The sequence below is a fragment of the Eucalyptus grandis genome, chromosome 3, assembly GCF_016545825.1.
Source record: "Eucalyptus grandis isolate ANBG69807.140 chromosome 3, ASM1654582v1, whole genome shotgun sequence".
In the NCBI taxonomy this organism is placed as follows: Eukaryota; Viridiplantae; Streptophyta; class Magnoliopsida; order Myrtales; family Myrtaceae; genus Eucalyptus; species Eucalyptus grandis.
In genome coordinates, this window is record NC_052614.1 from 59,573,416 (window position 1) to 59,595,551 (window position 22,136).

The window sequence follows — 22,136 nt, forward strand, 5'->3', positions numbered from 1 at the left end:
ACAATAACGAGGGTCGAGTGGTCGAGTGGCAACCCTTGCTTGGATTGGGCGAGGGTTAGCGACCCTCACTTGCCAAATCTAGCGACCATTGCCAACTATTCCCCCATCATTGCTAAGTAGCAACGCCCTTGTTTCTTGTTTCTTCTTTTTTAATATATATAAAATTTTAAATTTTTTATTTAATTTAATAAAATTTGTATAAAAAAATCATATTTAGATTAAAAAAATACCGTTTTAGTCTTATGTTTTGCATCTCCACATAAAAGGAGAAAAAAATTAAATAAAAAACCATTTATCTTCGTTAATCAACAAGTTAAAAATTTTTAGAACTTGATTATATATTATGTAAATTTTAAAATTTAGTTATACTTTCATCATAAATTTTAAGATTTAAGACTTTAATAAGTTTTAGGATGGCACATATCCCTCATTTTAATTTAGCTTGCTCTCCGGACTAATCGCAAGAGCGACGGCGACCCACCAACGCCGGTCCGTCTCCGGGATCATCAAGTAAACCTTCGCCAGTCTTAGCCGCGGGAAGCGAAACCGGAGGACGAGGCAAGTGCCACCGTTTCGTTTTGCCTCGATTTGTGCTATTGTTTCCTGGAAAGTTGGAATTTTTTGGGCATCGGTTTGCTTGATCAAGTGGAGAACTTGCAGATGAAGAAGTCGCCGTTGCCATTGCAAAGCGCGAGCATCGGCGAGGGCAGGAATAAGAAATGGGGCAGAGAGGCTCTGGTGAAGCTCCTGCGGTGGCATTTTGGGCATGCCCAGTTCAGAGGCAAGCAGCTAGAGGCCATTGAAGCTGTTCTGTCAGGTCAAATTCATGACAACATGCATAACCCTTGATTCTTTTCTGATAAGCAGTGAATGTGCTTCTGCTTCCTTGGTAAAACCATTGCAAACCGACGAATGCAGATGGGTTTTCTTAGATTTTTGTAAGAAAGAATAATGGGAAAATGGTGTCAATTGGGGTTTTGCTGATGCTTTATATGCTCCGTGTTGGTGAGTGAAGGAAGAGATTGTTTCTGTCTGATGCCTACTGGAGGAGGGAAGTCAATGTGTTACCAGATACCTGCACTGGCCAAAACAGGGATTGTGCTTGTTGTGTGTCCTTTAATAGGTGAATGCCCTCTTGCCCTCGTAAACAATTAAGTTCCTAAATGGTTCTTTTCATCTGCATGAGAATTTGGTTGAGTTTTTATTGGCACAGGATGATCAGACTGATATGTGTTAATTGGTGATCTTCAATTTGTTCACAGCTTTGATGGTAAGCATGAGAGGTAGCTTATCATTAGTAGTTACTACTGTGATCTTTGTAAATTCTCAAGTGTATGCTACCGAATTTTCTTTGTTTAGGAAAACCAGGTGAGTGCATTGAAGGAGAAGGGAGTTTCTGCCGAATTTCTCTCCTCTACCCAAACAACTCAAACTAAGAATAAGGTGAATCTGGAGTCTTGCATTGACAATGAGAGATATGATCATGCTTGAGGATTTGTGGAGCTCGAGAGACATAACATTAATCAGTTTAAGATGCACATTATGTTAAAAAAGCAATTAACAAGGCCCCTTAACTTTTACGTTTTGCTTTCAGATATATGAAGACCTTGAGTCTGGGAAACCTTCCTTGAGGCTGCTGTATGTGACTCCGGAATTGATTGCCACAGCAGGGTTTATGTCAAAGCTGATGAAAATTCACTCTAGAGGGTTGCTTAATTTGATTGCCATCGATGAGGTGTGAGTTTTGTGTAGGATATTCATGAGGAAAGTTGTGGTGTCTTGTGTTCCAATGAAAGAATCTCGATCCCTAAAAATGGATTTCTCATCTTCTTTGTGGTATTTCAGGCACATTGCATCTCAACATGGGGTCATGATTTTAGGTACTTGTTTATTTGTTTTGAGCAACAAATATGGATACGTCTTTTGAACTGAAAGGGGAATTTTATTTATTGCTTTCAGTTTATACTTGCACCACATTCAGAAATTGACACGTTGATGTGTTTTTTGCTTGTGCTTGGATGTCTTTGACTGTTCATTTTATTTATATCTCCCCTCTGTTGGTTTTGTTCTATTTCCGAGTGTTTTACTGTGTATATCTAGGACATTATTATCAATTTGACTCATGCCTGTTGATGTTACTGTTCCTAATGGGTGCGGTGTCTGTAGTGATGCCACTAAGGAGACATCTTAGTATATCAACCGGATGGTCTTGCTTTTATGACAAAATAGGTCAAGCAGCAGAGATTCTGTAAGAATCTTAACTAAAAAATCTTTTTTTTTGGTAAAGAACTAATCTTTTTTTTTTTTTTTAGTTTTTTTTTAAACTAAAAAATATTTTATTGGAGGCATAAAAGAAAATTTCTTTCTTATTGATTTTGGTTATTGTTTATTAATAGTTCTAGTGAATAAGTGAATAAGCTTGCATAAAAAGCTTTGGGATATTGCACAAACTTAATGCATCGTATAAGAAGTAAATTTTCTATAGTGTTATAATAGGCTTAGTATCCTGAATAGCTTTATGAATTACCTCCTTAAATGATATCTTGAAGTATCTATGGACTCTTTAGTGGTATATGTGAACATGTAATTGGAATTTATGCTGCAGTGATCATGAGGCTGTCCAAATGCAGACACCTGTTGTCAATTTTAGCTTTCTTTAAACTTGATATATATACATGAGTATGGACAATCACTTCACACACATTGAGACATGTTTATTTGCAGTTGTCGATGCGCATTATATGAGTGTGAGCAAGCGCTTGAATGTCTGTCTCTTAACTTTGTGAACTTTGATGGTTGGATCACCCACACACATTTACCTTTTTTTTCATCAAAGTTTCAAACTAGAAACAGTTTTTCATCCTTTTTTTGTGTTTGATCTGGTTCAAACAGGCCGAGCTACCGGAAGCTTTCCTCTTTGAGGAATCGCCTGCATGGCATACCAATACTGGCATTGACAGCAACTGCTGTTCCTAAGTAAGTGGTCTTGACTGAATTATGGAAGAATTGACCTTACTTACTACAGGGAGAGATCCGGATTTCTTATATAAGATAACTGACATGTCTAGTCTATAGTTCTCCATGTTTTGGCCTCATATTTCTTGAAGGGCTTTGTTTATGGATGTGTCTTGGTTTCCTATGTGGCATGGCTTGTCACTTGTTCAAACCATATCTCATTTATAGAAGTGGAATAACCAAAGCAAAATCAATCAACCTGATTAAGACATGCATCATATGGGAGCATTGATATTTGTGAATGAATGTAATAAGATAGCATGCATATTTTTCCCTTGACAAATATTGTCAACATTGTTTGTGCTCAAGCTTGTATTATTTGAGAAGCAGGTACTTTTTGGCAATTATGCTGCGAGTGAAACCCAATCTGATTGAACAAAAATGGGTGCATTGATTGGTGTTGACGTTCCAATGTTCTGCTAGTGGTTCAGGATGATTTGAAAAAGAAATACTGTTTTGTTGACTGCTAGTGTAGATAGTTTACACATTCATCGTGGGGTGAGTGATGTGCGTTTGGAGTTGGTTTTTTTATTGAAATTTTCCATATATCAACCATGATAACAATCCAATAGTGGATGTACAAACTATCTTTTATGCTGGAAGTACACCTAATAAATATCCTGTAAACAATTTTTGAATTGTTCAACTCTTTAGTTGTGGTCATGTTTGGAGAGACCCAAGACCTTTTTTGACTGGAAAGTCATTGTTGAACTTCTCAAAGACTTGTACCTCTTGTTGAACTTCTTAAAGAATTGTACCTTTTGTTGAACTTCTCAAAGACTGTTGTACCTCTGTGGTTTTGGATACATCGACAATCTGTTCTTTTATCTAAATGACTCCAGTCAATTCTGATTACCAGATGTTTCGGCGGTTGATTTTTTGTTAACTGTTAATTATTTTCCATTTTCTTTTGTAGTAGAAGCCTGTCAGAGGGCGTGATGTTGGCATTTTTGTAGCATCAGATGTAGTGGCTATTCCATTATGTTTTTTCACATTTTATTTTTTACCAGAATCAATCAATTCCTTTTTTCTTTTTTTCAGGGTGCAGAATGATGTCATGCAATCCTTAGGAATGCAAAACCCTCTGGTTCTAACATCATCTTTCAACCGTCCAAATATATATTATGAAGGTTGGCCCCTCAAGTTTCATATGTTATGCCTCTAGTTCATCTCATATAACTAAAGAGAGGTAGAGACATAAATCATTATCTAAAGGATCCTTTGGACTTTAATTTGCATGGAATTAAAATTATTTAGTCTGCTATCAGATGAAGGTTATTGGAGTCAGAGAAAGCTTGTGAGGGAAAATTTCTTTCAGCATTGGCTGGCAATAACCAATTTCTCTAGGATAATCTTTGGCTCAGCTAGCTGATTCAGAGAAAACACAAGAATATGAATGTATTTACTGTAGCCTATGGATTTCATTCTTTGTTTCTTACAAATTGCTCGGCTGTTGATGCAAGGCCTGGAAAAAAAATTATTCTCCTAAAGTGTAGATAATGTGGAGGCACTTCGGTAAAAAATAAATGGGATAATGTGGAGGCACATCTCATATGCACATGTTAGTCTCTGAATGTAATGTACCTTTTCTATTGGCATTCTAGGTTTGAGTTACGTCTCCTAGGATAATTATGGTTAAGAGTAACTCTCAACGATCAAAAGCCACAAATGAATCGTTCCTCCCTCTTTCTCTCTCTGTGTCCTCAGTCTCAGCTTCAATGAGTTATCACTTTACCATGATTCCTGTGATTTCTGAAGTCTAGGAGAAAGTCCTGATCAAAGATCTGTTAAGGTTCTCTAGGTTGCTACAGAAAAGGGCCACTTTAATGGGCTGCTTATAAAATACTTAAGAACTCTTGTTTTTCCTTTTTCTTGTATAATCTTTCTCTGGGGGCCAACATTTCTTGTGCAAATTTGCTGGTTGGCTTTTGTGAGAATATTAAGTGAAAAGATCTGGTTCCAACGGAAGTTTTAATTTGGAGAGTTGGCATTGAGTATTATTATCAGCAAATCCTGATAGCTCAGGACTGACATTTTGTAATGGATGAAAAGGCATAAGGATTCCGGATCCTTTTTTATAATCAACATAATAAAGGTTATTTTTGCAACTATTATTGTCATTTTGCTACAGACTACTCTACTAAAGTTCATTTGCAGTACTTTTGCATCTGAACAAGTCTCTCCTGGTGCAGTCCGGTACAAAGATATTCTGGATGATGCATACGCTGACTTATTGAAGAAACTCAAAAGTTCTGGTGCTGTTTGCTCGATTATCTACTGCCTGGAACGCACAATGTGTGATAACCTGTCTGCTTACCTTTCAGAAAACGGAATATCATGTGCTGGTAATTGTACTTTCTTTCATAAGTCTGTACAGGATTGTCAGGTGGCCATTGATATCTATCCTGTTTCTATTTCTCAGCTTACCATGCGGGGCAGAATGACAAGCTGCGGAGTTCCATCTTAGATGATTGGCTTTCTTCTAAGATACAAGTTGTTGTAGCCACAGTGGCTTTTGGGTAAGAGAGCGCTTGATAGCTTCAACTATTCAAATTTTTTAATTTTATGCTCATTCAACATGACCATTTGTTTGCAATGGATGAATTTTGTCAGGGAAGGTACTTGACTACTTTTCCTATTTTTCAATGTTTTCATTCTTGAGATGCTTTCTTGCTTCTCCTTGATTTACAATCTTCAATCAATCAGGAATATGATGTAACTATTTATTTTGGTTGTGTTGTTCCACTTGAGAGCTGTTCTGCTGCATGCACAGTTACTCTGCTTCTGATATTTCTTCAGGATGGTAAGATAATGCAAGGCTATGCACTCAAATTAACTCTAGTTTCATCACCCTGCATGACTGTTCAGCTGATGCCTGTCTATCGTTGAATGTGGTCTATACTTGCAGGGTATTGACAGAAAGGATGTGAGGATTGTTTGCCACTTTAACATTCCAAAATCAATGGAAGCATTTTATCAAGAATCAGGTAGAGCCGGCCGCGATCAATTGCCCTCTACAAGTATATTGTATTATGGGATCGATGATCGCAAGAGAATGGTCAGGTCTCTGGCTTCTTGATTTTGATTTGTTATATGTGTTAATGAAATTTCTTGATGAGCTCACACATACTTTCAGGAATTTATTCTAAGCAAGGCTAAGGATAAGAAACCACAAAGCTCCAGTTCACAGGATGGGTTGCTCAAAAAGTTACTAGCTGACTTCAATCAGGTGATCCATAGCTTTTCTATTGATGTTGTATATGTACCTTGTCCAGGTATATGCTGATTTTAGTTACCAATTGGTGCGCAGATGGTTGAATATTGTGAAGGATCTGGGTGTCGGCGCAGAAAGATTCTTGAGAGTTTTGGTGAACAGGTTTTGGTAACTTTTTGTGCTTCATAATGTAACTGGTGCTAATGTGTTTTTAGAGCTTGCTAAATTTTGAATTGAATCATAAGTCGTGTCAATGCATAATTTAGGTACCTGCATCCCTCTGTAAAAACTCGTGCGATACATGCAAACATCCAAACCAGGTTGCCAGGCAGTTGGAGGAGCTTACAACTACTTGTGTTTCTCGTCAGAGAAACCAGTTCTCCAGAATCCTGATGCACAGGTTTTGTTTTGTGCTTTTCGTTTTGTTTGAAGCTCCTCAGTAATTTAGCTTGCATCCAACCTTTTCAGTTTTATGTTGCTAGAAGTGACATTATTCATAAGGTTCAATGCTAATTCTTATGCATTTTCTAATCGATCAGCGCGTAGATATGAGTAATGAAGGACAGTATTCTGAATTTTGGAATCGTGATGATGAAGCGAGTTGTTCGGAGGAAGACATTTCTGACTCCGATGGTAATATGTGCATGGCAATATTTACCTGATACCTATCCAATTATGTTTGAAGAAATAGTCGGTGTAAATCTTTTCCAGGCTGATCTGGCTGATGTTGTCGCGTTCTCTGATGTGTGAAGATTCTAATGCAGATGGCATTGATGTTAGGAAGAGCTCAACTATCTCAAAATTCAAATCAGGAGTAAAAGACAAAATTGATTTCTGGGAGCATGCTGAGGAAAACTACAACCAGAAGCAAGGCTTAGATAGAAAGGTAGGCCATGGTATGTCTTTTCATGTTCAAGGGGATTTAGCCGTTATCTGTTGTAATAGTGACTTGTGAATAATGCCGTTCCTCTTTCTGCTGTTGACAAACCAAAAACTACGCATCAGATGAAATGGGAAACAGATGGGTCACTGTTGCAACTTTGTCCTCTATTATGAAAGAAGTTGAACTTGTGGTCGGTTACTAAAATACTATGATGACTTCTTGCAGATGAATAAAGTGGACAAGAATGAAGTATCGGAAGAGCTGAGAGAAACTAGCAAGCAAAGATTGTTCAAAGCCTTGAGGCTGGCTCAGCAACGTCTTGGCTCTTTAATGTAATATTACTCATTTCTGATTCTTGTCACAATTATTTCACCACCACTTCGTTTTTCTCAGTATATTTCGCTGCTAGTTTAAGGTTGCAAAAAAGAGCTTTGTCTGGTTGAATCTTCAGTCTGATGTGTCATATAAAAATGTCTTAAGAAACACCCAAGCCGTAGAAATGGATTAATGAAGTCTTTTCTCATCAAACTTTATTTGCAGGAATGAAATTGAAGAGTCGGCTTCTTCCCTTGAGAACGACTGCTACAAAAAATATGGAAAGAGCAGGAAGTCATTTTATCTTTCCCAAGTGGCAAACACTGTAAGGTGGCTCTCAACAACCAATTCTACAGATCTGACAAATCGGCTCAGAATCAGTGATGACTCGCCTTCAGAGAATATGCCACCTAAACAAGAACCTTCAGGCTCAGCTCCATCTTCAGTCAACCAGGTAATAATGGAGGCCATAAATGAAGAAGGTCCTAGTGTCATCAGTTCTACTTGTGTTTCCTCGGTGCAAAGTTCTACTACTACTGCTGCAAGTCTGCCAGCAATTCCTTCCTTCTCTGAGTTTATGAAAAGCAGGAAGGCAAAGGATAGAGCAGTTGATAAATTGCCGGAGACAGCTGAGAAGAATATAGAGAAAAGAATGAGGTTGCAGTAGGATCTCTGTTCTTGAATTTTGCTCATATCAATTGCCTCCTTCTTGAGCTTAGAAGCATTTGCTATCAACTATATGGCAATTCTGTTTATTGAATTATACGTACGGTTTGATTGCCAAAACTGTCATTATGTGAGGAAACCTCATTTTGTCCGCGGTTCCATTCGAGTTTCATAGTTGTGCCTTAGGTCTCTTGGTTTTTTCTAAAAATAGTTTGCTAAATGCTTAACCATCAGAGAAATACAGTCTATTCTACAATTTCTTGAATCTGCCTCCTGGAAGCATCGAAGTTCTATAATTCAGAACCGTGAAGCAAATGATGCCATGATACATGTAAGCTCAGCTGCCTCCCATGTGAAATACTCGCCTCTACCGAGATTGGCGAATTGGTATTGCATGAGATGCCAATTGAAGTGAACGTTACATTAGGTAAGATCATCAGATGAGGGGCAATTTTCCAATGAAGTTGGCGTTGAGACTTCCCAGGTAAAGATGTCCCTCAAACTCGAATGCTGAGGTAACAAAGGAGTTGACTTTCCCGTCAGGATCGTCAAGCTTCTCGATTATTTTGCCATCAGCTCCCACATGCAAAACGCTTGCTTTTCTGTACGCTCCATTCACTTTCTTGATCATACTTGGGTACGTTGCTATCAAGTGCTTGGCTGCCTTGGAGGTGTGCACGAATTCCCACCCTTCAGATGTCACCTGCACCAAATTTGCAATGAGCAGTGACAGAGCGTACGAAAACACAAGGTCCGAAAGAAGCTGAACCCCTCGCAGTGGCATGCACGTAGTTTTGCCCAAAATCAGGGGCATTATTATCTCCTTGAGAGCACTAATCTCTCTGGGTTTAGATCTTTAGTTATCGTTTTGAGAAAAGCTTGCGGATATACCTGCGGTAGGGCAATCCAAAAAGATCCGTCGGGGGCAAGATTGATGTTGTCAGGTCCGCCCGGAAGATTGTCAATGAAAATCTCTGTTTTCCCTGCCTCATCTCCCTTCAGCCAATGCCTTAAACACCTAAATCTACGAAACACACACATGCCCATAAGCAGAATTGCACCACTTTTTTTCCTGTCTTTCCGCTAAACTACCCTAAGATGCTTTATTTTTCAAGAGAAATTCCAATGTATGAGCTCTATAAATTGTGAATTGAGGGATATACTCACTTCCAAGTCTCACAGACAATGACAAAATCTTCATCCCTAGAGAGAGCAACACCATTGGCGAAGCACAAGTCATCAAGAACAATGGAAGTTTGTGACGATGAAGGGTTGAATTTGAGAAGCTGGCCATGAGGTTTCGCCTCGAGGACATCCAAGTACCAATTGTGGAGGGAGAACTTGGTGCTGGCTACGCTGAAATATAGACTCCCGTCTAATGCTTCAATGACGTCGTCTGCGAATCTATATGTGGCAATCATAGTAAAAACATTAAATTTTGACGGTTTTTGTGATAAATTTGCTCCTTGTGCTTATGTCAATCTGTGTGCAAGTCCACCATAAGCCTCCAACCTCGGCCTATTTCCGGCCAGACTTGATGGTATTCGGTGTCATGCTCGATCCACCAAGATGAATATAATTGCATTTGATCTACCAAGGTTGTCTAAACCTATCAATCATTATGGCAATTAATTTTTTACCCAAAATGCGGTCTGAGTTTGGTCCGGGATCAGGCCTAATTGCTAGTGTTTCCTGAATTTGCTCCATTTAGCATATTATGCAGTATATATAGAGATAGCAACATCAAATGTACGTAATATTGTAGGAATTAGTCTACTAAATAATCTGACAAACTCTAATTTAGCATATAAGAGAGTTACTTATGACCTATTAAACCTTCTTGGTATCTTCAACATTGTTGTTGGAGGAATATGAGGACAAGACAATCTATTCTCACGTATCCCCAACAATATGTCCTTTTCTTTTCTTTTTCTCATTTGATAACAACGTAATGCTATCTTAATTGCGAACTCAGCAATTTGTCTTTTCCATGACAAGACAACTCATTTTAACAAGTAAATCCCATGAAATTTTGTCATAAGAATACCCGCTAATCTTACATATAAATTTAATTAGAGCTCAACTCTTTTTTGTCCTTATAAACTTTCCAAATTCTTATAATCGAAAGCACTCGAATGTCTAAATTAATTATGAGTTCAAGTTGGAGGAGTTCATCAGATAAGGATGTGCAGCCTTGTACGTCCCTTCACAGACTGTGGTCCCTTGTCCACTTCCCTTCGAGAAAATCTCAGAGCCACGCAAATCGATAGACAAAAGAACAGCTTACACGACTGCAGCATCTCTGTTGTTGTCCGGTTACTTACAAACAAACACCCATCATACGTCGTTGTCAATGACAAAGTGAGGAAGAAAAGGGGAGATTCCTAAAGCTCAGCCACACATAGCACATATACCAATGAAAAGCTGCCGCCTTTCTTCTAAGTTATCTCCCGCAAATGCTTCCGCATGGCTTGGTTTCGAGTTTTGTTATAATATTTAAATGATAAACTACGTATTCATCTAATAATTTAAATTTTTAAAATGATTGACGGTAGTTCTATAAAATCTCAAATTCAAATTTTATCAAGCTTCATTTGCTTCATTAATTAAATTTTCATTCTTAATACTAGACAAAATATCAAATTAAGTGTGAAAGGAAATGTTATAATATACATATGATAAATTACTCAATCTAACAATTTAAGTTTTTAAAATAGTTTACTAAAGTGAAAATATTATAATATTTGAATGATAATCACGCATTCATTTAATAATTTAAGTTTTTAAAACAGTTGCTTATAGTCCCATAAAATCTCATGAGTTGTCATGTTTAGTACTTTGCTCATTGTGTGCTCTTGGGGCCACCCAGAGAGAATAGATGTGCGTGTTTTCAGGAATTACTGGTGCGAGTGGAAAGAGTGTCCGAGGAATAGGTTGAAATTAAAAAGAACTACTGTTGATCACAATGATTAAGAACATTACCTTAATTCAGATCCATTAACATGCGATAAGAGGACCTTCGGATGACCATCTTCATCGACCCAGATCAAGCCCTAGCCAAATCACAATCATCGAGAGCTTACCCATAAACGCTTCACAATTCATTTCATAAACCAATATCATCATCTCTTTATCTTATCATGCACACCTTTTCAGCATCACACACAATGATACCACCTCTCCTGGTCGCTGTAATCCCCAGAAGAGTCTGACTGTTCAACATGGTCCAATTTTCCCAGGACCCGTCTCGGTGCAACCTCTTGATCCAACCATCTCTAGTCGCAGTGTGGAGCACGCCATTTTCGTCTACCAGTACGTCCTCTGGGTCTTTCACTACACCCTCTCCAACTTTACCCACACCCTGCATGAACCAGAAAGCTTTTCACATGAATGAAAGAACCGAGAAATGAAAGAAATGATAGTTGGAACCTTCTGTATGACGAAGCTTTTCAATTACCTGCAAGTGGGTGTTTGTGGGAAGAGAAGCTAAAGACGATGGTTGCGGTAAATGGAGCAAGTCGGGAGATATCGGCGAAAAGATAAAGATTTGAAGCACTACGGCGAGGACACAAGCCAAAACGAAGCCCGAGAATGGTGGCAAAAAGCGGCTCAAGAAGACGAATAGAGCCATTGTGATAAGAGGGAAAGAGTGACAAGGATGAAATCTAGAAGAAGAAATGTTTTTGACGGGAATATAAGTCCACTTATTGTGAGAGAACCGTAATAGAAGACGGGTCTGAGTTTTCGGCGGAGATGAAGAAAATTGTTCAATTATTACTCGAATTTGAATCGTACACGAAACTTGATCCGGTTGAACGATGTAGATAGGTTAGGACATAAATCCAAAAGTTTTAATTGGATTAGAATTCCTTTTGGAGGCATGGGGATTTGTTTCTATTTGAAGTGGAAAATAATAATATCTAGATTTGTTTCATCTTTGGCCCCTATGCCACCGTTGATGAGGTTGGCCTTGCCTAGCCATGGCAAGGCTAAGCTAGCCATCATTGGAAAAGGCTTCACCAGATTTGGCGAGGTTTGACCACACCCTCACTAGTGGCTAGTGAGGGGGAGCCTCATCATTGACCAGTGAGCCTCACCAACTCTTGCCGCTAATCGGCCCCAATGGTGATCAATTAAAGAAAGGAGGATAGAAAGAAAAAAATATTAAAAATTGTTCATGTCATCATTGGTCGGATGGTTAGGTCCACATCGAGAAAATTGTCAAAAAGTCATAAACCTGCGGTTTTCTTGGACTGAGTTCTAAACCTTTCAATTTTGTCGATTGAATCCTAAACCTTTTGTCAATTGAGTCCATTTGGCCAATTTTAGTCGGAAAATGCTGATGTGGACACTGGCGATACCACTGCCGGTGTTGACGTGAACAATTTTTAATAATATTTTAATAATTTTTAAAATTTTAATATTTTTTTTTTATATTTTTTCCACTATATATATATTTTTCCACTACTTTTTTTCCTTGGCCTTTTACGGTGGCCGACCACCGGCCATAGGCGACAATCGGCCACCGGCCACAACTCGTCGCGAGCCGGCCACTGCCCGGCGAGGGCCGACCTTGCGAGATTTGGCGAGGGGAGCCCGCCAAGGCTTGCCCTCGCCCAAACCGATCGGGGCGAGGCCCCTCGCCCGCCGGCCGGCCGGTGTCGGCTTGTGGCCGGTGGCCAGCTGTTGCCCGCCCGACCAGGGGCGAGGTCGACACTCACTTGGGCAAGGACGACCCCCGGCGAGGGCTCCCCTCGCTAGATCTAGCGAGGCCAGCCCTTGCCGGGGCCAGGGCGGCCTCGCCCGGCGTCACCGTCGCTCGACCGAGCCTTGCTCGTGGCGGGCGAGGCCGCCAGTGGCTGTGGGCGGTGACCAACCATCGCCTATGGTTGGTGGCCAGCCACCGGAAAAGGCCAAGGAAAAAGCCAAAAAGGAAAATAAAAAAATAAAAAAAAAGAGGAAAACAAATAAGAAAATAAAAAAAAATCAAATTTTTTAAATATTAAAATATTATAAAAATTGTCTACGTTAGCTTCGGCCATCCTACATGGCACCACCGGCGTCCACGTCAGCATTTTCCGGCCAAAATTGGCTGGATGGACTCAATTGGCAAATTGACAAAAGGTTTAGGATTCAATCGGCAATGTTGAAAGGTTTAGGACTCGATTGGCAAAACTGCAATAGGTTTATGACTTTTTGGACAATTTTCCCAGTCCACATCAATGCTAGCTAGCTAAATTGGCTGGTTGGACTAAACTGATACAAATGTAGATAATTTATAACAAAATTGGTATAATTACAATAGATTTAAAACTTTTCTAATAATTTTCCCTCATTTTGTCTATGGTTCTGTTTTCAGTTTCATAGTGGCACCTCAGGTCTTTCATACTTTTCAAATGATAGTTTGCTTAAAGCTTGACCATCAGGTAAATTAAGTCTACTCAACAATTTCTTGAAATCGTTATGGAATCTGCCTCTTGAAATCATTTAAGTTTCGCAGTTCAAAACCAGTGAAGCAATTGATGCGATAATACATGTAAAAGCTCAACTACCTCCCCATGTGAACTACTCCCGTCTACCGATATCAGCGTAACACAATTAGAGTGAACGTTACACTAGGCATATTCATCAGATGAGGGGCAATTTTCCAATGAAGTTGGAGTTGAGACTTGATGACCCTCAAACTCAAATGCTGAGGTAACAAAGGAGATGACTTTCCCGTCAGGATCGTCGAGCTTCTTGATTATTTTGCCATCAGCTCCCACATGCAAAACACTTGCTCTTCTGTACACTCCACTCGCTTTCTTGATCAAACTAGGGTATGTTGCTATCAAGTGCTTGGCTGCCTTGGAGGCGTGCACGAACTCCCACCCTTCACATATCAACTGCATCAATTTGCAAAAGAGCAGTGATGGAGCTTCCGCAAAACATGGTCCGAAAGAAGTCGAAACCTTCGCGATGGCATGTATGCAATTTTTGTCCAAAATCAGGGGCACTATTGTCTCCTTAAGAGCACCAATCACATTGGGTTTAGATTTTCAGTTGTTATCTCGCGAAAATCTTGCAAATATACCTGCTGTAGGGCAATCCAGAAAGATTCTTCGGGGCAAGATTGAAGTTGTCGGGTCCATCCGGAAGATTGTCAATGAAAATCTATATTTTCCTTGCCTCATCTCCCTTTAGCTGATGCTTCAAACACCTAAATTTGCGAAACAGACACATGCACATAAGCAGAATTGCACCGCATTTTTCCTGTCTTTCTGCTAAACTGTGCTAAGATGCTTTGTTTTCAAGAGAAAATTCCAATGTATGAGCTCTATAAATTGCGCATCGGGGGATATACTCACCTCCAAGTTTCATAGATAATGAGAAAATCTCCGTCCCTGGAGAGAGCAACACCATTGGCGAAACATAAATCGTCAAGAGCAATCAAAATTTGTGATGATGAAGGGTCGAATTTGAGAAGCTGGCCATGGGGTTCCGCCTCAGGAAGGTCCAAGTACCAATTGTGGAGGTCGAAGTTGGTGCTGGCTACCCTAAAATATAAACTCCCATTTGATGCTTCAATGACATCATCCATGAATCTATATGTAGCAATAATAGTAAATACATTAATTTTGTGTGGTTTTGTGAAAAACTCGCTCCTTATGCTTATGTCAATTTGTGTGCTTTGAGATAAACATGCTGCCCTTAGGTAGACATGTTCATGACAAAAAAGAGTCTCATGGGCTCAAGTCCACCGTGAGCCTCCAACCTTAGCCTATTTCTGGCCAAACTTGATGATCTACCAAGGTTTTCTAAACCTATCAATTACTAGGGCAAATAATTTTTTTTTTACCTGAGGTGCGATTTGTGTTTGGTCGATCAAGTCTAATTGCTAGTGTTTCATGATTCCGCACCATCTAGCATATTATGCAGGATTTATAGATATAGCAACATCACGTATACGTAATATTCTGGGAATTAGTCTACTAAAGAATCTGACAAACTCTAATTTAGCATATAATTTACTTATGAGCTACTTAACTTTCTTGGTATCTTCAACATTATTGTTGTAGTAATATGAGGACAAAACAATCTATTCTCACAAATCCCCGGCATTCATTTTTTTTTTTATATTTAATTTGAGAACAATAAAATGCCGTCCTAATAGCAAACTCAACCATTTTTGTCTTTTCCATGACATGATAACTCATTTTAACAAGTAAAATCCCATGAATTTTTTCCTTTGTAGGAATACGAAGACAATCTATTCTCACAAATCCCTGACACTCTTTTCTTTCTCTTCTTTTTTATTTTTCTTAATTTGAGAACAATGTAATGCCGTCCTAATTGCAAACTCAGCCATTTGTATCTTTTCCATGACATAATTACTCATTTTAGTGAGTAAAATCCCATGAATTTTTTCCTTTATAGGGATACAAGGACAAGACAATCTATTCTCACAAATCCCGGACACTCTTTTCTTCCTTTTCTTTTTTCTTAATTTGAGAACAATGTAATGCTGTCCTAAGTGCAAACTCAGCCATTTTTGTCTTTTCCATGACATGATAACTCATTTTAATAAGTAAAATCCCATGATTTTTTTTCCTTTGTAGGAATAGGAGGACAAGACAATCTATTCTCACAAATTCCCAACACTCTTTTCTTTCCTTTTTTTTTAGAACAATGTAATGCCGTCCTAATTGCAAAATCAGCCATTTTTGTCTTTTCCATGACAGGATAACTCATTTTAACAAGTAAAATCCCATGATTTTTTTTTTCCTAAGAATACCTGCTAATATTATATATTATATAACATGTTAGCCAAAATTTAAATAGAGGTCAACTCTTTTTTGTCCTTATTAACTTTCCAAATTCTTTAATCGAAAGTACTCGAATGTCTTGAATAATTATAAGTCCAAGTAAAAGGAGTTCATTAGATAATGATGCACAGCCTCGTGCATTCCTTCACGCATCTGGTCCCTTGTTCCCTTCTCTTTGTAAGGATGAGGTCGAGAAAAATCTCAGAACCATGCAAATCGATCGAGAAAAGAACAACAAACATGACTGCAACATCTTTGTTGTTATCCGGATACTTACAAATGTCGTGACCTACCCATTCGGGCCTTTAATCCCTAGAAATAGATTTAGAGATACTTATTCAAGTGGTAGTCCCCAAGGCACATCACAAAAAGAAGGCTCAAAAGCATCATCTTTAATGTTCGTCCAAGAGGTCCATCAATTGAGAACGTGGGTTCTCTCAAATCCGTACCTCGCATGACAGTGGTTCAATTTTAGTTTTTAGACAACTTGAAAACATTATATAGAAGTCACCAATAGCCTATTTGTTGAGGGTCAGCTAGAAACCCAATCAAGGGTCAGGAGACCTCCCTTGATTTTCACGGAACCAGAGATTTCGTGGGTTCGGGGACTTGGTTACACTAAGGATGTCTATTAGCGCTCTTTCGATGCCTATGAGTTGGGGTGGTTAAGGGTGTGTTAGGCAACTTGCTAAATAGTAACAATTTATGTTCTTTTCTTCCAAGGAGTAGATTTGGAACAAAAATTCGTTTGGTAAACTTTTATTCCCGAGTAGGGGTGAGCGGGTCTGGGGTGGGTAGGGTCTAGACCTGGACCCTGTTCCCTACCCTATTATAACCGGTTATCCTTTTTTGAACCTTGTTCCCTACCCTGTTTGCATTGGACCCTGTTCTCGGCCTACCCTGTTTTTTCGGTCCGGGAACAGGGTTGACCCTATTTATATTGGAACCTGTTTTGCATAAAAAGTAACCTTAGAGAAGCAAGTCTAGATGAGTTATCTGCTGAAACAAAAAGGTTAGACCAAGCACATCTTTCGACCAAATTCATTGGCAACATGTATAAAATTTGGACTCCCATTGAAAAAAAATAACCAAGTATATAATTTGACCATCTCGCATCCCCATATCCCACAAGATATATCGAGTTTCTCATATTCCAGTAATATACAAGCTAGCAATTTAGCCAATTAACTAATTGTAGTACAATTTTTGGTTGATCACATATCAACCTTGTCCTTCATGTGCTCGATCTTCTTCTCCTTCTTCGGCCTTGCGTTCCACATGGTACAAAATCTCTGACAAAAACCTAAAATTCATATATAAAGAAAAATCAACAAGAATCCATACTCTAGGATTTAATAAAGTCTATTTACTTACCACAAAATTGGAGTTTCGACAAAATGAAGTTTATTTTCCAATGATAATGTCCTTGGTAAGACAATCCAAATCTATAAAAAGAAAAGGGAAAAAAAAAGAGAGATTAAATAAGGCATGCGCTTAATAGATAGTTATGCGAATGAATTACAAGATACAAAGAAATATATATAACTTACCCGCCTCAAATTGTTCCGCATTCTCGATGCATTCTTTAACATTAATTGGCATGCGAACAACTCTCAACCAATCTTGAGTACAAATAAAACCTTCCACCACTCTGGGAGTCAAAGAACTTCGAAAGCCATCAAGTATACGTCCCGATGTACTAAAAGCCGATTTTGAAGCATTGGTAGTCACGGAATAGACAAAACATCTCGAGCTATCAAAGATACGATTTCATACTTTGATCCAAGTACTCTTCCACCACATCAAAAGATCAATATTAAGGATATCTTCACTTTCAGCTTCAAGATACCGATCAAGCTCAAATTTGTTTTCATCCAACACTTTTTTCTTCACATGGAGAAAGCTTTTGTGCTAAGCATCGAATTCACAATCATTGTCATCAATATCAACATTAGAAACACTTGAATCACCAAATTTTCCTTTACTAGAAGAGCCAACAAAAGATCGCTCATAAGATTTATACAAATTCTCCAAGGCGACCTTCACTTTATCATGCATCTCATCAATTTTTGCTTCATCATCATAGATTTGTTCAAAACAGAACTTTACATAATTCAACTTCTTTGTAGGATCCAATGCAACCGCAATCAATGCCATCATATTAACTTTATCCAAACTCCCATAATACTTGTCAAACTTCTTTTTCATTTTTAAACCCATAGCTTGAAGCTTTGGGTCTAAAGAATTCGCCGCATTATTCAAATACTTGTACAACTTAGCTATCTCCTCAAAATAATGATTTGAAGTAACATATGAACTACCCGACATCTTTTTGGTTGCATCATAAAACCGTCTCAGAAATTTGAAAAAAATGATGACATTTTCCCAATCTTCATCTTCGGGAGGATCATTGTCAATTTCCCTTAAGAAATATAAATCTTCTTCTTCCATTCTTTTAAAAACTTTCTTGAACTTTATGGCGGTGTCTAGCATCATGTAAGTGGAGTTCCATCTAGTGGCAACATCAAGACAGACCGAACCATTGTATGCAATCCTCTCACTCTCAATGCAACCTTTGAATGTCTTAGCTCTAGCCGGAGAACTCCTCACATACCTAACCATGTTTCGGATGCGTGCAATAGAATCACGCATCTCATTCAATCCATCTCTTATTATCAAGTTAAGTATATGAGCAGTGCATCTCATATGTAAAGCATCACCATTCAAAATAAAAAATCATTCTTCTGAAAATTTTTCTTTCAAATAACTAACGGCCACATCATTTGAACTTGCATTATCCACTGTTATTGTGGACACCTTCCTTTCTATTCTCCAATCATAAATGCATTTCCCCATAATTTTACCAATCTCCTTACCCTTGTGACTATGCATCATCACAAAATTGATTATTCTTTTTTGCAACTGCCAATTTTCATCAATATAATGTACAAGACACAAATAGTTCAAGTTTTGAATGGAACTCCACATATCCGTTGTGAGTGTAATCCTAGATTTAAGCTTACCAAAGTAAGCTTTCAAACAAGTCATTTCACTAAGATATAACTTCATACAATATCTTGCCATTGTAAATCGTGAAAGATGATGGAAAAGAGGTTGCAATTCAGTAACAAAATCCCAAAAACCAACACGCTCAACCATGGAAAATGGCTACTCAACAATAATAATCATTTGAGCAAGCGTATGCCTACAAAAGTTCTGTGCTGTTTGCTCGATTATTTACTCGCCCGGAACGCACAATGTGTGATAACCTGTCTGCTTACCTTTCGAAAATGGAATATCATGTGCTGGTAATTGTACTTTCTTTCATAAGTCTGTACAGGATTGTCGGGTGGCCATTGATATCTATCCTGTTTCTACTTCTCAGCTTACCACGCGGGCGAATGACAAGCTGCGGAGTTCCATCTTAGATGATTGGCTTTCTTCTAAGATACAAGTTGTTGTGGCCACAGTGGCTTTTGTGTAAGAGAGCGCTTGATAGATTCAACTATTCAAATTTTTTAATTTTATGCTCATTCAACATGACCATTTGTTTGCAATGGATGAATTTTGTCAGGGAAGGTACTTGACTACTTTTCCTATTTTTCAATGTTTTCATTCTTGAGATGCTTTCTTGCTTCTCCTTGATTTACAATCTTCAATCAATCAGGAATATGATGTAACTATTTATTTTGGTTGTGTTGTTCCACTTGGGAGCTGTTCTGCTGCATGCACAGTTACTCTGCTTCTGATATTTCTTCAGGATGGTAAGATAATGCGAGGCTATCCACTCAAATTAACTCTAGTTTCATCACCCTGCATGACTGTTCAGCTGATGCCTGTCTATCGTTGAATGTGGTCTATACTTGCAGGGTATTGACAGAAAGGATGTGAGGATTGTTTGCCACTTTAACATTCCAAAATCAATGGAAGCATTTTATCAAGAATCAGGTAGAGCCGGCCGCGATCAATTGCCCTCTACAAGTATATTGTATTATGGGATCGATGATCGCAAGAGAATGGTCAGGTCTCTGGCTTCTTGATTTTGATTTGTTATATGTGTCAATGGAATTTCTTGATGAGCTCACACATTCTTTCAGGAATTTATTCTAAGCAAGGCTAAGGATAAGAAGCCACAAAGCTCCAGTTCACAGGATGGGTTGCTCAAAAAGTTACTAGCTGACTTCAATCAGGTGATCCATAGCTATTGATGTTGTATATGTACCTTGTCCAGGTATATGCTGATTTTAGTTACCAATTGGTGCGCAGATGGTTGAATATTGTGAAGGATCTGGGTGTCGGCGCAGAAAGATTCTTGAGAGTTTTGGTGAACAGGTTTTGGTAACATTTTGTGCTTCATAATGTAACTGGTGCTAATGTGTTTTTTAGAGCTTGCTAAATTTTGAATTGAATCATAAGTCGTGTCAATGCATAATTTAGGTACCTGCATCCCTCTGTAAAACTCGTGCGATACATGCAAACATCCAAACCAGGTTGCCAGGCAGTTGGAGGAGCTTTCAACTACTTGTGTTTCTCGTCAGAGAAACCAGTTCTCCAGAATCCTGATGCACAGGTTTTGTTTTGTGCTTTTCGTTTTGTTTGAAGCTCCTCAGTAATTTAGCTTGCATCCAACCTTTTCAGTTTTATGTTGCTAGAAGTGACATTATTCATAAGGTTCAATGCTAACTCTTATGCATTTTCTAATCGATCAGCGCGGTAGATATGAGTAATGAAGGACAGTATTCTGAATTTTGGAATCGTGATGATGAAGTGAGTTGTTCGGAGGAAGACATTTCTGACTCTGATGGTAATATGTGCATGGCAATATTTACCTGATACCTATCCAATTATGTTTGAAGAAATAGTCGGTGTAAATCTTTTCCAGGCTGATCTGGCTGATGTTGTCACGTTCTCTGATGTGTGAAGATTCTAATGCAGATGGCATCGATGTTAGGAAGAGCTCAACTATCTCAAAATTCAAATCAGGAGTAAAAGACAAAATTGATTTCTGGGAGCATGCTGAGGAAAACTACAACCAGAAGCAAGGCTTAGATAGAAAGGTAGGCCATGGTATGTCTTTTCATGTTCAAGGGGATTTAGCTGTTATCTGTTGTAATAGTGACTTGTGAATAATGCCGTTCCTTTTTCTGCTGTTGACAAACCAAAAACTACGCATCAGTGAAATGGGAAACAGATGGGTCACTGTTGCAACTTTGTCCTCTATTATGAAAGAAGTTGAGCTTGTGGTCGGTTACTAAAATACTATGATGACTTCTTGCAGATGAATAAAGTGGACAAGAATGAAGTATCGGAAGAGCTGAGAGAAACTAGCAAGCAAAGATTGTTCAAAGCCTTGAGGCTGGCTCAGCAACGTCTTGGCTCTTTAATGTATATTACTCATTTCTGATTCTTGTCACAATTATTTCACCACCACTTCGTTTTTCTCAGTATATTTCACTGCTAGTTTAAGGTTGCAAAAAGAGCTTTGTCTGGTTGAATCTTCAGTCTGATGTGTAATATAAAAATGTCTTAAGAAACACCCAAGCCGTAGAAATGGATTAATGAAGTCTTTTCTCATCAAACTTTATTTGCAGGAATGAAATTGAAGAGTCGGCTTCTTCCCTCGAGAACGACTGCTACAAAAAATATGGAAAGAGCAGGAAGTCATTTTATCTTTCCCAAGTGGCAAACACTGTAAGGTGGCTCTCAACAACCAATTCTACAGATCTGACAAATCGGCTCAGAATCAGTGATAACTCGCCTTCAGAGATTATGCCACCTAAACAAGAACCTTCAGGCTCAGCTCCATCTTCAGTCAACCAGGTAATAATGGAGGCCATAAATGAAGAAGGTCCTAGTGTCATCAGTTCTGCTTGTGTTTCCTCGGGGCAAAGTTCTACTACTACTGCCGCAAGTCTGCCAGCAATTCATTCCTTCTCTGAGTTTATGAAAAGCAGGAAGGCAAAGGATAGAGCAGTTGATAAATTGCCGGAGACAGCTGAGAAGAATATAGAGAAAAGAATGAGGTTGCAGTAGGATCTCTGTTCATGAATTTTGCTCATATCAATTGCCTCCTTGAGCTTAGAAGCATTTGCTATCAACTATATGGCAATTCTGTTTATTGAATTATACGTACGGTTTGATTGCCAAAACTGTCATTATGTGAGGAAACCTCATTTTGTCCGCGGTTCCATTCGAGTTTCATAGTTGTGCCTTAGATCTCTTGGTTTTTCTAAAAATA

At 38.6% G+C, this 22,136-nt stretch overlaps 3 protein-coding genes and 1 long non-coding RNA gene across 4 annotated transcripts; 3 read left to right on the top strand and 1 right to left on the bottom strand.

Annotated features, from left to right (window-relative positions):
* Positions 1-423: 423 nt before the first annotated feature.
* On the top strand, positions 424-22,112 carry LOC104438026 (ATP-dependent DNA helicase Q-like 3). The gene is made up of 20 exons (XM_039310469.1): positions 424-558; positions 661-817; positions 1,016-1,123; positions 1,263-1,270; positions 1,360-1,443; positions 1,595-1,735; positions 1,846-1,880; positions 2,893-2,976; positions 4,057-4,145; positions 5,208-5,360; positions 5,438-5,534; positions 5,815-5,818; positions 5,924-6,073; positions 6,152-6,244; positions 6,326-6,397; positions 6,496-6,629; positions 20,608-20,702; positions 20,834-20,955; positions 21,177-21,283; positions 21,490-22,112. The coding sequence occupies exons 2-20, from the start codon at positions 661-663 to the stop codon at positions 21,929-21,931; spliced, it is 2,175 nt and encodes a 724-aa protein (XP_039166403.1). The 5' UTR covers positions 424-558; the 3' UTR covers positions 21,932-22,112.
* LOC120292235 (ATP-dependent DNA helicase Q-like 3) lies at positions 6,775-8,254 on the top strand. Its single transcript, XM_039310471.1, has 4 exons — positions 6,775-6,862; positions 6,994-7,115; positions 7,338-7,444; positions 7,653-8,254. Exons 1-4 carry the CDS (start codon positions 6,778-6,780, stop codon positions 8,092-8,094), a joined length of 756 nt encoding a protein of 251 aa, XP_039166405.1. The 5' UTR covers positions 6,775-6,777; the 3' UTR covers positions 8,095-8,254.
* LOC104438025 (protein STRICTOSIDINE SYNTHASE-LIKE 4) lies at positions 8,350-11,821 on the bottom strand. Its single transcript, XM_010051095.3, has 6 exons — positions 11,551-11,821; positions 11,242-11,454; positions 11,076-11,146; positions 9,261-9,497; positions 8,985-9,117; positions 8,350-8,796 (listed from the first exon to the last, which is right to left on the bottom strand). Exons 1-6 carry the CDS (start codon positions 11,722-11,724, stop codon positions 8,530-8,532), a joined length of 1,095 nt encoding a protein of 364 aa, XP_010049397.2. The 5' UTR covers positions 11,725-11,821; the 3' UTR covers positions 8,350-8,529.
* Positions 19,298-20,357, top strand: LOC120292237. Its single transcript, XR_005550020.1, has 6 exons — positions 19,298-19,378; positions 19,659-19,662; positions 19,768-19,846; positions 19,996-20,088; positions 20,165-20,236; positions 20,336-20,357. It is a non-coding gene; the product is annotated as an uncharacterized LOC120292237 (long non-coding RNA).
* Positions 22,113-22,136: the final 24 nt, after the last annotated feature.